The 14,771-nt window shown below is 54.4% G+C and overlaps 1 protein-coding gene across 2 annotated transcripts; it reads right to left on the reverse strand.

The window, feature by feature from the left end:
* On the reverse strand, positions 298-14,242 carry SEMA4G (semaphorin 4G). Of its 2 annotated transcripts, none has more exons than XM_018041195.1 (16): positions 14,113-14,242; positions 10,558-11,024; positions 10,310-10,458; positions 9,981-10,043; positions 7,024-7,122; positions 6,808-6,901; positions 6,545-6,658; positions 6,171-6,340; positions 5,917-6,086; positions 5,524-5,668; positions 5,173-5,395; positions 4,647-4,762; positions 4,322-4,497; positions 4,066-4,127; positions 1,542-2,599; positions 298-1,410 (listed from the first exon to the last, which is right to left on the reverse strand). In XM_018041195.1, exons 2-15 carry the CDS (start codon positions 10,679-10,681, stop codon positions 1,770-1,772), a joined length of 2,535 nt encoding a protein of 844 aa, XP_017896684.1. In that variant the 5' UTR covers positions 10,682-11,024; positions 14,113-14,242; the 3' UTR covers positions 298-1,410; positions 1,542-1,769. The 2 variants fall into 2 exon arrangements, with proteins under 2 accessions (XP_017896684.1, XP_017896683.1); XM_018041194.1 differs by having other exon boundaries at positions 298-1,414.

The raw sequence follows: 14,771 nt of genomic DNA on the forward strand, positions 1-14,771 counted from the left end.
AGACTCTAGCGCACATGGGCTTCAGTAGTTGTGGTGAATAGCTCAGTAGTTGCATTCCCGGGCTCTAGAGCACAGGCTCAGTAGCTGTGACGCACTGGTGTAGTTGCTCATGGGATCTTCCCGGACCATGTCTCCTGCATTGGCAGCCGAATTCTTTACCACTGGGCCACTAGGGAAGCCCTGAAAATGGTTATATGGAAAGCAGAGCCCACCCTGAAGCATCTTTATCATAAGCTTAGAAGCCTGTCTCCTGGTGATCAGGGGAAGACCAGCCTAGACCAAGCAGACCACTCATAGTAGCTGTGGGGAAAAGGGTATTTATTAACCAACAGTAGGGGGAGGAGCTGAGCCCAGCCTCCCCACTCTGTCACATGCCTGTCCCGCCTACCTGCGTGGTGAGCGGGGGCATTTCTAAAGAAGTGTAGCCAGTTTACAATAAATACATTCATTGTGGGGTAGAGGAAGGAGAGGTTGGGTGAAGGGCAGTAAAAATCCGTGGGATTCCACGTTCTCAGCTACAAAAATAACAGTCATCCTCACCCGAGGGAAATGGGGGAGCTCAGTCAGGTTTTGATTGTCCCATGTGGGCCTGGAAACTTCAGAGGCCCCTGGACCCTGAAAGTGCCCCGGTGAGGTAGGACAGGGGTGGGAGCCAAGCATCCAGACTCCCAGCCTCTGCCCTTTGCATAGTTCCGAGAACGGGCATCAGTGCCAGGTGAGACCTCAGATCTCTCCTCCCCCTGCTCTGATCTAGGGGCAGCAAATGCTTGGTGCCCAAAAGGGAGGCTGGCTCATTGAGTGCAGTGTTGGTCACCCGTCCTAAGGAAGTGTCTGCAAGGACAGCTAAATGGGAGACAGCTCTCCCTCTGAAATGTTCATGGACCAAATCCAGCAGACACAGGTTCGATGCAGCAAGGGGAGGCTCAGAAGTTGCGTGTGAATGGAAATGTAAGCACATGTGCGTGAGGAAGACCAGGCCTGGAGCTGTCTCTGGCACTCCTGAGAGTGACCAGGGAGTAGGGAGGCTGACTCACAAGGGCTACACATTAGGGGAGAAGAGGGAAGGATGCGGTAGTCTTACCTTCCCAGGCTGGCCTGTTGCCAAGCTCTTGCCAAAGAGGTCATCACATGGGGCTGGGACTACAGGAAAAGACTAGATAGGATGGGAGGTGGCAATTGAGAGGGTACCCAAAGTCCAGAAGAAGGAATGAAATGCAGGAATGCACCAGGAGGTGGGGGTGGGGGCCCTGCAGCCCAGCTGATAGGCATTCTTCCACGTGCGCAAGTGAATGCACGCAGGGCTCAGGTGGCTCTGGTGGCTGGCAGAGGTCTGGTTTGTTTTCAGGACCGTCCAGCACATAGGGCCAGGCAGAGGGTGGTGACCTTGAGGCCACCTGGACCTGCAGAGCCCTGCCTGGGAGAAAGAGGAAGGGTGTAAGCAGATGATTGGGGCAGGAGGATGGCATCCTCTCCTCCCAAGTGCTTAGGTTAAAAGGGAAGAGGAGTGGGGGCTGGGACTGCAGAGCCTGAGGGGCACCTACCTCTGAGGAGCACCGGTTGACCTGGGCTGCTCACAGATGGGTCTGTGGAGAGACTGAGAAGGGGGCTTTGGCTGGGCCTGACGCTGGCCAGCCCTACAGGGACATCACAAAGTTGGGAGAAGGGCCTGGAGTTGCGGGGATGAGGGTAAGGTGTCCGTTGGGGAGGCAGCGGCCCAGCCTGGTACAGGCAGGCTGGTTTGGAAGAGCATTTGTCCTGGGAGGCTGGGCTCAGACAGAGCTTTCATCCAGGTGCTCTACGAGCTGTGTGTGCTTCCTCTTCTCCAGGATGCGGCTGAGCTCCTCCGCGAAAGAGCAGGGCCCCACCGGCACTCCATTGTTGCTCTGCCTCAGGAGCACGTAGCTGTTGCCATTCATCCTGCGCAGCCGGCTGGGCAGCGTCACCAGCCCATTGGTCAGCTCAGTTGGTGGCGGTGGGGGGGGTGGTGGTGGCGGGGCTGGGGTTCCCTCTCCGGGGATGATCTGGAGGCAGCCACCCTCCAGGCCCCCAGCCCCTTCTCCATCATCACCGTCATCTTCCTCTCCAGGACACTGGCCTGAGACTGTCTGCAACTGTACAGCAGAGCCCCCTGCCCGGCCAGCCCGACCCAGTGAGTATTTTCGACGGTGCCCTCGTCCGCCTCCCCGAAGACAGGCCACGTAGAAGAGGGAGGAAGCCAGGATGAGGCAGAGGCCACCAAGTGCAGCAATGGCTAACACGTAGAGCAGCCGCACATCCGGTGCCAGCTGTGCCCCAGGCATGGCAGGGGCTTGTGGAGCAGGCGCTGGAGTGGCTGGCCGCACTGTGAGGCTGTAGGAGGCCAGCAGGGTGCGGAGGCCGTTCTCTTCAGCATAGCAGCCGTAGCTGCCGCTGTGCTCAGGCTGCGTGTCTGTTACCAGCAGCCCATCCACACCCACACGGTAGCCATCCTGCCCATCGCTCAGGCCCATGCTCCCATTGAGCAGCCACAAGGCCCGGGCCAGGTTGGATGGCTGGTCACAGGGCAATAGGACATCATCGCCCCGGAGCACAGAACGGGTCTTCAGTGGTGGTGGTGGCCCTGGAGGGAGCAAGGGACAGGAGAATGTGGTCAGTGCCTGGTTATCCTGGGAGGCACTGGAGATGGCAAGCCAGGTGGTTCACTGTTAGGTCCCCAGCACCACACACAGAATCTAGAATTGCAGGACTAAGCCCTCTGTGCTCATGCTCCCACGCAAGGTTCAGTTGGCCCATCTCAGTGGTTTCAGTTCCTGACATCTACCAGTGATTCCTCATCTCTGTCTCCAACAAAGAGTTTTCTACTGAGCGTAGACTTGACTTTCTTATACGTGCCATACATCTCTTGGACGTGTCACAGGAACTGAGGCCAAAAGCTCCCTCTTAGATGACACTGGGTATTTTTCTTGAATTGTCATCACCAATTGTATGGCACCACCAGCCATTTCCCAGAAACCTGAGTTTCCCTTGTCTCTTTCTCCCCTTCACCTTTGTATCTAACCCTCACTAAGATTCTGCTTCCAGAATTTTTCTCAGACCTGTTCACGTCTCTCCTTCCCCAGCTGCTGGCCCTCACCTAATCCATTCTTTACGCAGCAGTGGGCTGACCTTTTAAAAACACTAAACTAAAAAAAGAAAATGAATAGGATATATTAAATGCAGACTGAGAATAATAAAGTCAAATCTGTGTTCTAAATAAAAAAATAATAAATAAAATAAATACACTAAACTGATGATCCCATCCCCCTGCCTCAGCACAGTCCTGCCCATCTCTCCAGCCTCTTCTCTCATTCAAACACCAAGCTTGCTTTTCCCTCTACTTGGGTGTCATCCCCTTCCTCATGCCCTGTATTAGCCAGGTTAACTCGGAGGAGAAAGCGTAACAGTGAACAAAAGCACAGATTCCAATCAGCCTGCTTGGGGTTAGGCTCATTTGAGCCTACTGCTTAAGAGCTGATCAATTTGGGGTAGTTTACTTATTCTCTCTGTTACTCAGAGAGATTGCCCCTCATGGAGATGGTAATAATGGCACCTGTCTCATAGGAATGCTCTGAGAACAAATGAAATGCGTGTGTTTGATCAGTGCTTGCCACATGGTAAATCCTCGGTACATATTAGCTATGATTATTATGATTATTGCTCTTGCTTCAGATATCAGCTCAGTCATCTGATCTTCCTTGGGGAAGAACCTATTATCTCTCAAACCCTTGTCATAGTTGTAATTATTTCTTTTGTATCAAAAAAGCCAAAGAAAAGAATTGTAATTTATGGTGTGATCATTTAATTGCCTGTGCACATACTTGGCTGTAAGCTCCAGAAGTGAGGAAAAACTTCACATCTTGAACCTGTTTGCTTATTTATAGCTTTTCGTTTTGCAACAAATGTTTGTTGAATACTTACTCTCTGCTGGGTCATTCTCACTGAAAGCACAGAGTCATTCAGATACAAATATGCACATACAGATGGCATCAGATGGTAAAGGGGACAGACTGTGCTGCCAGACCCACACACGGCCATGATGGCACTTACCTGTGACCCTGCTGCCCTCGCAGCCTCGGTTTCCTCTCTCGATGTCCTGTATGAGTGCTGTCCTGGAGACAGAGGATTGGGATTCAAGAACAAGGGAAATGGCTGTAGTTTGCCCAATGGAAGGGTCAGCAAAGCTGTTACTAACAACTGGACCCTACTCCCTGCAGCTGGAAGGCCCTCCTTCACCCCTTAGGCCCTGATTCCCGGGGCAAATGGGACCCTCGAACCGCCCCCTCCCAACCCCCATGCCTCTCACCTGCTACTTTGGGACCTGTTGGCTACGGTGGTGGTCACCATGCAGGCATGGGTGCTGGGGTCCCAGCCACAGTAGGGGTCTCGGGCCAGGATGCAGTCATAGCAGGAGCGGTAGCGGGAGCAGCTGGACAGTGGTAGCTGGATGATGCCACTTGGGGCCCCCACATAGAGGCTATGCTAGGAGTCAGAGAGAACAGCTGGTTGGCAGCACCTCACTCCCACTTACAGACACACACACACACACCCCCAGCCAGTGTCCAGCCTCCCACCTCCCTCTGTCTACTCTGGCAAGACCAGAATGTTGAGGGTCATGAGTCAGGAGCTACCTGCATCGGAGAGATGACCAGGTTCTCCACAGACTGGGGCTCCTTGAACACCTGTGTCTCTTCAATAATGTGCATCCCAGAGCCCAGGACCACAGCCTTGTGGATCCAGCCATCAGCTGGTATGGGAATGGCAGAAGGTCAGACTCCCAGCAGTGGAAGCTACTCTCAGCCCCCTGCAATAAATAGCCTAACGGGAACAGCTTGGAATCCTGAGGTCAGGGACAAGGATTCAGCCAGTAGCAGTGGGTTCTCCCGAGACTGGAAACTCCACACTAGTCATGGCAAGAATTATTGGATTTAGAAGCATTAGTGACCAGGGTCAAATGTCATTGTGGTTGGTGACAGGAGTCAGCAGTCACCAAGAGCTAGTGGTCCTTGGGGACCAGTAGTGATTGTTCACTGAAGAATCAACATCAGTGGTCACCAGGGTTTTGTGATCGGGGTCCTCCAGGGGACTGGACGTCAATAGGGATCAAGGACTCAGGCCAGCAGTCACCAAAGGGCTCAGGCCAGGGGTCAGAAGCACCTGTGCCCAGAAAGAGCAGGTCATAGGTGGGTCCGGCGGGTGTGCTGACAGATGTCCCCGTGAGGTGTGTGTAGCGCACACTGCGCTTGAGCAGCAGGGGCCGTCCACGTGCAGGCACCACAGGCCGAGCCATCAGTGGGTGCAACTTCACAAAGTCCAGGACCAGAGATGGCAAGTCCTGGGATGAGTTGTAGCCTCGGCTTCTCAGTGAATCTGTAATGCACTGTGGTGGGGGATAGGGTGGTGAACCTTAGAATTCTACCACTGGCCCACCCTCCCCACAAGGTTAGACCTCCTCCCTATCTTAGGGGTCCTGTCTATTCAGCACTGACCCCAGGCCTCAGCACTCACCGAGCCAGGCCGGGGCTCTGGCACCCCACCCTCGTAGCGGCCCCAGCGCCGGACACCATCCTGGTATTCCATGTAGGGGCCTGCGAAGACAGCCTGCACCTCGGCCAGGTCATAGCGGCACACGGCTGAGGCCTCGAGGGTCTTCCTAAGGATGGGATGGAGGGGAGGGGGCTGAGTCACACTGAAAGGAGCCTGCCTACCTGCCCAGCCTGGAGCCCACCGTTGCTCTGAGTCCGCAGGCCCTCTCCTGAGTGGCAGCAGAGCCCTGGATGTGCCTGAAGTTCTCTCTCTGAGGCTGGCTTCCCCCGGGGAGTCCTCTCTCATCTCCCCTGACCTCAGCTCCAGTCTCTGTGCTGTCCCCATCCCTCGCCTTCCCACCATCCCCGAACTGACCACTGTGTGGTCAGCGTGAAGGCCGCATAGAAGTGTGTGTGTGCTGAGGTGTCAGCTCGCAGGCTGCAGACACTGCGCAGCGTCTCATACTGTGGGATGTGGCAGATGAGGCGCGCCTTCAAGAAGGAGGTCCACTTCTTCTGCAGGATCTTCTTCCCTCCCAGGTCTCCCTGAGGGGGCAGGGGGCAGGGGGTCAATGGCCAGGGCCAGAGATTCAGCCTCTACACCCTTGCCTTGACCTCAGTCCTCCTCACCTTGCACACCCGGGCCACGCGGGCCACGCGGTGACTACTGCGGCTCTGAGCAAAGCTGCCTGCACCCTCCTCAGCAGCGCGCTCCGTGAAGAAGTAGTAAACTTTGTCGTCGTCACCCACGGCACTGGCCTGGCTCTCCCGCACCAGGACGGAGAACACAAACTCAGCATCTGTGGGTCAGGTGGCTTCTGAGATAGTTTGGGGATCTCCACCCACTGCCCCCATCCCCACCGCACCGCCCTGATTCAGCCACACCCAGGAAGAGACAGGCTCACCTGGGAATTTCGGGATGGGATGATGGTCAACTGCCCAAGGGAGTACGGATGCAGAAACAGTCCCCTGCCCCCCATCACCCTGGGCCTCATCCTCCTAACCATTGAGCCAGTGCATCGGTGCCTCCTCCGTCCTCAGGGAGTGTGGGTGCCGGCTCCGGCGGATGTCAGGGATGCTCCGGAATTCATACCGAGTGGCTGTGTAGAGGCCTCCATCTGAGGCACAAACATGCCCAGCATGAGAGACACGTCACACATAAGACACATAATACTACATGGGTGGCAAGTCCTAGCAATGAGATCCATGTCTCCCAGACAGCATGCCTGTGGTCGAGGGGCCCATGTGGAGAGGAGAGCATGCTTACCAATGATGAGGCCAGTGAAGCCACGGGCTGGGTCGTAAGGACACTTCTCCTTCCCCTCCTCGAAGCTGGTTGGCAAGGTGAAGGCCTCAGCATCCTGGGGGAGGAGGGGCCCAAAGTCAGTGATCCTGAGGACAGGCCAGGGTTGTTGCCGAAGGTCAGAAGGGTCCAGGGTCAGGGAGCAGGGGCGGCAGTCAGGGCAGGGGCAAACACACTCACAATGGCTGCACAGAGAGGCTGGAAGGCGTGAGTCCCACATGCGTAGAGGTGGGTGGCATTGAGCCGCTGCAGGAATCGCACATGGTTGAAGCACTCGGTCTGTGGGATAGACGAGGAGGGCTGTGAGCCCCAGGCCTCCTTAGAGACTGCTTCCATTAGGCCAGCTCTGTGGTCTGGCTCTTGCCCCCACCCACAGGACAAAAGGTTCCTTCTAAGATCCTGGTGGGTGTTCTCACTGCTCAGGACACAGATTGGTCCCGGGAACTTGCTGTCCTTCGACTCCTCTCCCCTTGGCTAGCTCAGCTCACCTGTCACACTTGGCTGGCTTCTCCTGCATCTTCTGTAGTCCCCTAGTCTGGGGGCTCCAAGGGCTCTCACCACCTGAAGATGCTTCTCTCTTGCATCTTCACAGCACCGTCCACCAGGCATAGAGCTCCCACACCCGCTTCAGGGTGGCATTACCAAACTTACCCCCCAGGTTCCAGCCATTGCTCCACCTGCTAGCCCACAGACATGTCAAACTCATGCTGTCAGAAACCAAGCTTATCCCCTCCTCCATCCTGTGCATCTTCTCCCTTGAACCTGTTCTTCCAGTCTTTCCCACCTCACTTCATCCGTCCATCCTATTACTCAGTCCAGAAACCAGGCGTCATCTTTGCTGCTTCCCATTCCCTCACCCCCACATTCAGTCTCTCCATGATTAGGTCTTTATCCTGCACGTCCCATGACTCGGTCCACTTGCCCTCCACTGCCATCACCCTAGTCCACTTATCACTGTCATCTCTTCCCTGGGCAGCCACAGCGACCACCTGACAGCTCCCCCACCTCCCTGCCTCTCTTTACAAAAGCTGTTTATTGATTCAGTGAATGAGGAATACATGCACACGGTGTAAATTCAAAAGGTACAAAGGGATATGTTGTAAACAGCCTCCTTTTTTATCCTGTTGCCTTCAAAGGAGACTGCTGTTACCATTGTCTGGATTTTCCTTTCAGAGAGATTCTACCAGTCAGCACCCTCTTGCAACCCACTTTCCGAGGCATATTTTAAAAATGTAAACCAGATCATCTCACTGCTGTATTTAAAACCCTTCTGTGACTCACCAGAGTCCTGAACATAGGGCCCCACATGCTCCTGGCCCTACATGACAAGAGCCCTGCCCGTTCCTCTGGCCTCATTCACCCTCCTGCAGCCACAGTGGCCTTCTCCGCCTACCAAATGCCCTAAGCTGATGCCCTCTTGACTTCTTTGTCTTGTTAATGATTCCTCCTCCTGTCTGTTACCCAGGGTTTGAGTCCATGCAGGCCTCTATGTCTTTACCCCACCCTCACCCGGTGCAGACTTTGGCATCCAGCCCTCCTCTCCACCAGCTTGCTGAGGCCTCCCTCCTCTGACCCATATGATGCCCCCCACCTCCGCACTACCTTTCTTGCCTCCAGACTCACTCTATTTTAATTCATTTAGTGCCTGAGACCAGATAAATATTCTTAAAATAGTGTTTCCCCAAGATGTTTCCATTAAAAAAGGGGGAGCGGGGAGGGGGAGTTCTGTGGTCAAATGGATAGAAAACCACAGGTAAAAGCTATCTTTACTGGGGACACCTCAAAGCCTTAAGGGTATCCCTGTGCATTGCAGGATTGAGCATGCAGCATTTTCCAAACTCGTCTAACTATTAAACATCTCTTTTGAAAATTATTGCTTCTCAGAACATGCTTTGGGAAATGTTCTTCTAAAGTCAAAGAATGGTCCGGGACCAGTAGTGTGTCAGCTTCATCTGGAAGCTCATTAGCGTCGCAGAATCGCAGGCCTTTCCCCAGACCTTCTGAGTTAGCATCTGCATTTATAATACACCCAGGTGATTCAAGTGCATGTCAAAGTATGAAAGTCTCTAAAATATCAAATGGTGAGGGTACCACTGTCATAGAATAAAATCCAAACCCCCAGCTGGGTGTTAACAGCCCTCCATAAATTGGGCTCCATATGCTTCACCAGCTCTATTTTCCACCCATGTTACACTTAGAGGCATCCTTTGATGGAATCTCCTGGAGACGCCTTTAAGTGCTGCAGACCCACTAGGTCAGAATCCCCCAGCTTGTGGGCCTTGGGGTATTTTTAAAAAGCTCTCCAGTTTCTTCCCTGGCAGTCCAGTGGTTAAGACTTTGTGCTTCCACTGCAGAGGGTGCTGGTTCAATCCCTGGTTGGGGAACTAAGATTCTGATATGCCATGCCACAAAAAAAATAAAAACACTGTGTAAAAAGCTCTCCAGATGAATCTGTTGCATAGCCAGACATAGGACCCCTGCAGACATTCTGTTCTTTAGCTAGAAAGGGCTGACACTTCACTAGAGAGTGTTAGTTGCTCAGTCGTGTCCAGTGTCCGACTCTGCAACCCCGTGGATTGTAGCCCGCCAGGCTCCTCTGTCCATGGGATTCTCCAGGCAAGAGTACTGGAGTGTGTTGCCATGCCCTTCTCCAGGGGATCTTCCTGACCCAGGGATTGAACCCAGGTCTCCCACATTAAGGACAGACATTCTACTGTCTGAGCCACCAAGGAAGCCTGACACTTCAGTAATAACTATGGAAAAGTGGGTATTTGAGCTATTCCTTGACCAAAGCCTCATTTTTCTCATTGAAAGTGGAGGATAACACCATTTCCTAGGATTATTTTAGAATGAAATTAGATAATAGCTAAGTCAGCGCTTACTAGAGATTACCTATTGTTATCATGATTATTATTTGGGAGCCCAGAGGAGATTGAGATAATATCCAAAACCACGCTAGTAGGTCACCAGATGTTTGCATTACAAGTATTGCTCCCAGGCCGGCCACTCCAGCGGCACTCACAGTGGTTGCTGCAACTGACTGGCTGATCTGTTTCTCCATTTATGTCCCCACCAACTGTGATAGCCCCCACTGAAGAGAAAGAGGAAAGGAGTTGGGAACAGGGCGGATCACATACCTGGTTGTTTTTCCCTTTTTGATGACATTTGCTTTGCATCTCTGGGGAGGCCTCCCAGCGAATCTGGAGGGGGTGGTAAAGGGAATAGGCTGATGCATAGAACCCAATGCCTTTGACTTTCCCCATTGCCTTTGGGACAAGGTGATAGGACCCCAGGGTGAGGTAAGTGTCAGAAGGAGCACTGGATGTAAAGGAGACCTGGGCCAGGAAAGGCAGTGCTGTCTGACCAGGGGGTTACGGAAGACTGACAGGGTTTCCAGGAAGTTGAGGTCCTAAGATGCTGAATGAAGCTGGATACCCTCTGGGCGGTCTAGGCTCCAGGGGCTGACCTCTTTGTGAGTCCCGTCTCCTATGTCTTGTGCATTGAGAGAGAAGAGGGCACCTCGGGCTCCCACCAGCAGCCTTGCGGAGGCCTCCTCCAGCAGCAGTGTTGAGTAGTTCTGGGCTTGGCCCTTGAAGTGCCGGGTCCCAGAGAGCTCTGGGGAGAGCGGGATCTGTGAGCCCAGCCCTGGGACTGACTGCCTCCCCACCTCCAGCCCCTGGCTCCTGCTGCCTTTCGAGGTTGGGGCTGTCAAACCTTCGTAGGGGATGGTCATCCGCGGGGTGGCATCTAGTTCTCTGGATGGTCTCCGCAGTGAGGGCCCAGGGACTGCAGTTGCTGTGAGGAAGCTCAGGAGGAGGGGCCAGAGCCTCCCCCACATCTTCCTGGGGAGGCCCAGACCAACAAGACCCCCAAAGGGAGCCAGGGCCAGAGGTTAGGGGATGATGGGAAGATTAGTCACAGGGTATTAAGGTCCAGGGAGGTTGCTTAGAAGGTCAGAGGTCATGGGGCCAGGGAGGGTCCTGGAATTGGGAAGACATGGAATCACATGATTGTGCGGCCATGGAATCCCAGGTAAGAGGTCAAGAAGAGGGGTGGATTCCAGACTGCCTCTCGGCATCAGTTACAAACTCCATGGTGGGGTCACACAGGGGTTGTAGATCACTGGTGGGGTCACCCTGCCCCAACAGCAGGGCTAGTTCTGGTTCACTGAGGTCTGTTTTCTGAAGAAAAGAAAAAACAAACAGAAAAAAAGTCCTTAATTCTGTGTGTAGATGGAAAGTAGATAGCATTCCCCTCTAAGTTCAGGTGGTATCAAAGCGAGGAGGCCCAGCATCTACGAAACTCCCACAAGAGAATGAACTCCATCATTCTGTCCTCCTTGCTGTTCAGATGCAGGAAGCTGGGTGGAGCTTGCCCACTTTACAAGACCCTAGACTCCCTTCAACCCAAATCTCAGGTGACAGCCCTTCTGTAACCTAGTCAGAAGCTCAGCTAGGCCTCCATCTTGGTAGAGCCCAGGTTCTCAGGAAGAATGCCTTCTCCCAGCAGTGAGGCCCAACTCGGGCAGCAGCTGCCCCTCCGCCTGCGGGGGTGCCTTATGCAGGAAGGCCTGGGCAGAGATGCTTAATGGGCCTTTGTTTATTTTGTCCTATTTTCCCTTTGTTTTTTCTTTTCCCTGGCCTGAAAGCTCCCTCTGGAATTTCTCTTTAATTAGATACTTCTCCTCCTCAGCATTCCTCTCCAAGGGGGTGCACGTCTCTGCCCTGCCCATGCGAGTCTGTGCTGTACCCTCTGGCTAAGCGTCCGCACGTGCCCCTACCTGCAAACAGGCACTCACAGGCACCGAAGTGGGTATCTGCCCCTCTGCCCTCCCCTCCCCCAGCAGTGCAGCTGTCATACCTGGACAGGAAGCTCGAGCATGCAAGGTCACTTAACTGAGACATGAGCAATATGGAAAAGGTAAACGATAGAATCCTTGAGACCCTGGCCACCTCCCTTGGCACATCTTGGAGACTGTTACCACACCTGGACCCTCCCTCATGGCAACCAGCTGGGGATGGGGTTGGGAGAGGTGGCAGGTTTGATCTGACCCCTGAACTTCAGGCCTGATCTCTGAAGTTCCTTGGTTGGGCTAGGTGTGGAGAAAACCTGACTCACCCAATCTTTGACAAAGCCAGAGAGGGGCCACTGGCCTCTCCCTTTCCTTGCAGGTCAAATATTAACTAGGTGGCCTTGAAGAGAGGGCAGAGACTGGGAATTGGCCAGAGGGAGAACAGGAATTCGGAGGGTTTTTTCAAGAGGTAAAGATCACTACTGTTCTGGAGCAGAGCCCCAAAACGGAGAATGGCATATGAGTAGACTGAAGAGGCTCCCTGGACCACAGGAGGGGCATCGTATCCTAGTTTGGGGGCTGGGGCAGCAAGAGGCCCCAGGCAAACCGCCCAGGCCCCATCACTCACTGTGGAGGCACACCTGTTTACCTTTGGGGCCTCCTATTTGCTTAGTGCAGAAGTGGGGCAGGGGCAGGGGGAGCCCTAAGGCTAGGAGGGATCAGTCTCTAGGATTGGGCAAGAGGAATACACCCCAGGTCAGAGGAACCACTCAGTGTGGTGCCTGACACACCGACAGAGGTTTAAATGAGTCACGTATGTCCAGAGGAGGGAGATGTGCATGCACGTAGATACACACACATACATATTCATAGGAGGGCTATGAGCACACGTACACATGAAGAGTCAGGCACACACATTCACAGTGAGGTCTGCACAATATGTTCACCTAAAGGGCCTGCCACCTGTCTATACATATTTACATGTAAAGTTGTATTCACATGCCCGTTCAATTAGCAAGGCACACAGTCTCAGGGGTTAACAAGGAGAGTTATACACCCACACATGTCCCTATGGAAGACTATACACGTATTCACAGGAGGGTCCTGCACCTGTAGGGACACACACACAATCGCACTGATACAGTGGGTCAGGCACCATCATGTCCACAAAAGGATCAACTATATTTGTATGCACACAGTCCTCAAACACACAATTACATCTATGCAGAGACAAGCGTATGTACATATAGGAGTCCAGTTCTCGCACTGATACAGTGGGTCAGGCACCATCATGTCCACAAAAGGATCAACTATATTTGTATGCACACAGTCCTCAAACACAATGACATCTATGCAGAGACAAGCGTATGTACATATAGGGGTCCAGTTCTCACCGCAGGCTTGGAGGCTACCAGTATCCACTGGGAGTGAGATGCAGAGCAGAACCCTGCCTCCCTTCCCCAAAGTCCTAATTCTAAGGCCAGAATCCAAGTTTGTGTTTGTGAGTGTGTGTGTAAAGAGGAGGGAAGTTTCTGATCTCAGATGCTCAAATAGGATCCATGCATGGGTCAAGGCCAGTCTGGCAAGGGAGGGAGTGGCTACATAACTCAGGCAGGAGGAGGCCCCTTGATGTAGCAAAGTAAAGATGCAATGGAACAGGTAACTTGACCCACCTCCACTCCCATGTCTACTGCAGTTCTAGATTTGGGATTTGGGCTGGGAGTGCTCAGCCTGCATTTAACCTGTTGGGCAGGAGGGTGGGGCTAAATGGGGCGGGGAGGGGGGGGACGGGCGGAGCTGCCACCCCCTTCCCCCAGTGACCACAAGGCTTCAAGGTCTCCAGTCCACGTCCCACACACCATCTCCGGTTCCAAAGCTTGCGATCCTCCCCCAGGGCCGGCCCCCTGAACTCTGACCACCTTCCGGCTGTTAGATCTTGGGGTGGAGGGAACTGAGGAGGGTAGCCAGCAGGATCAATGTAGGGATAGGCAGGCTGTCGACCTTCATCGCAGATGTCCACCTGCCTAGTGTAGGCGGTATCCCTTTCTGCCCAGTAGGATGATGGTTTCTCCTGGCCTGAGAGCCCCTCCCCCGCTACCCTCGCCTTCATCCTGGACAGTCCGCTGTTCTCTCCTCTCCTCAGATCTAACCTCAGTCTCTACTGCTGCAGCTCGAGGACGAGCTCTCCTTCGATCCCGCCAGACGCCAGGAGACGTGACCCAGATCCCGGGGAACACTGTTCACCACGCGGGCCCCCGCCCCACTCCAGATCCTGACTCTGCGGTGGCAGGTCTGCGACCAGCGCCGCCCGAGGCCTGGCCCGCGCCCCTCTAAAGCTTTTATGCGGGACTAGGGGACTTGGCGGTGAGAAAGGCCTGGCCGAGCCTGGAAGGTTTAACAGACGTAGGGAAGGCATGGCCTGGTCCCCGCCCCCCGGCGCAGGCCCTGCCGCTGCCCGCACTCCACGCCTGTCTCACCTTTGCTCGCAGATCCCCGGCCATGCAGACGGCGATGCGCGGCTCCGCGGCCCCACAGCACCAGCTGCGGGAGGAAGGGGCCGCGGCCGGAGGCGGGGCTGGTGGAGGCGGAGCCGGGGGTGGAGCAGGGGCCTGGAAGGCGGGGCCAGGGAGGCGGGGCCGCAGGGAAGGGTGCGGGGAAAGGCGCTCTCTGGTTTCGCATCCCCACCCTATACTATGGGTCAAGGCTCACACAGTGCCCTCGGGCGTCTGGCGTGCCCCGCCCCCTAGGGTCGCGCCCCCTGGTGGTGGCTTCATCACCCTGTGCGCTCTGTAAGGACTTATCCCACCTTCCTGCCCCTCAGACCTAGGACCCCTTGGACTTGCTTTCTCCGGGGGATGTGCACACGTGTCCTCTGGCTGACTTAACTCTCCGAAGGCCCTCGGGCCAGTCCCCTAATGCGGAGCTCACTTTTTGCGCTCCTGCTACCTGCTTCTACTCTTTGCCTAGGGCGGAGGGCCAGAGTAGGTGTACACCAAGTGTTGGGGCAGCTCTCAACCCAGATGAGGGTCTTGATTTCTAGCTCAAGTGTATCCAGCTGCCTGCTTTTTCAGCCTGAGCTCTGAGGGGGTCAGGCTTGAAGGGATGAAAAAAATTTGACCGGAAGTGCATACCAAAA

This window comes from Capra hircus, chromosome 26 (assembly GCF_001704415.2).
Source record: "Capra hircus breed San Clemente chromosome 26, ASM170441v1, whole genome shotgun sequence".
NCBI classification, from domain to species: domain Eukaryota; kingdom Metazoa; phylum Chordata; class Mammalia; order Artiodactyla; family Bovidae; genus Capra; species Capra hircus.

Excerpts from the sequence above, each read along its gene's own strand:
- SEMA4G (XM_018041195.1), bottom strand. The coding sequence starts at position 10,681 with ATGTGGGGGAGGCTCTGGCCCCTCCTCCTGAGCTTCCTCACAGCAACT. Across the intron at positions 4,498-4,646 it reads TGGTCATCTCTCCGATGCAG|CATAGCCTCTATGTGGGGGC; the intron begins GTAGCTCCTGAC and ends TCTGACTCCTAG. Across the intron at positions 2,600-4,065 it reads CGAGGGCAGCAGGGTCACAG|GGCCACCACCACCACTGAAG; the intron begins GTAAGTGCCATC and ends TGCTCCCTCCAG.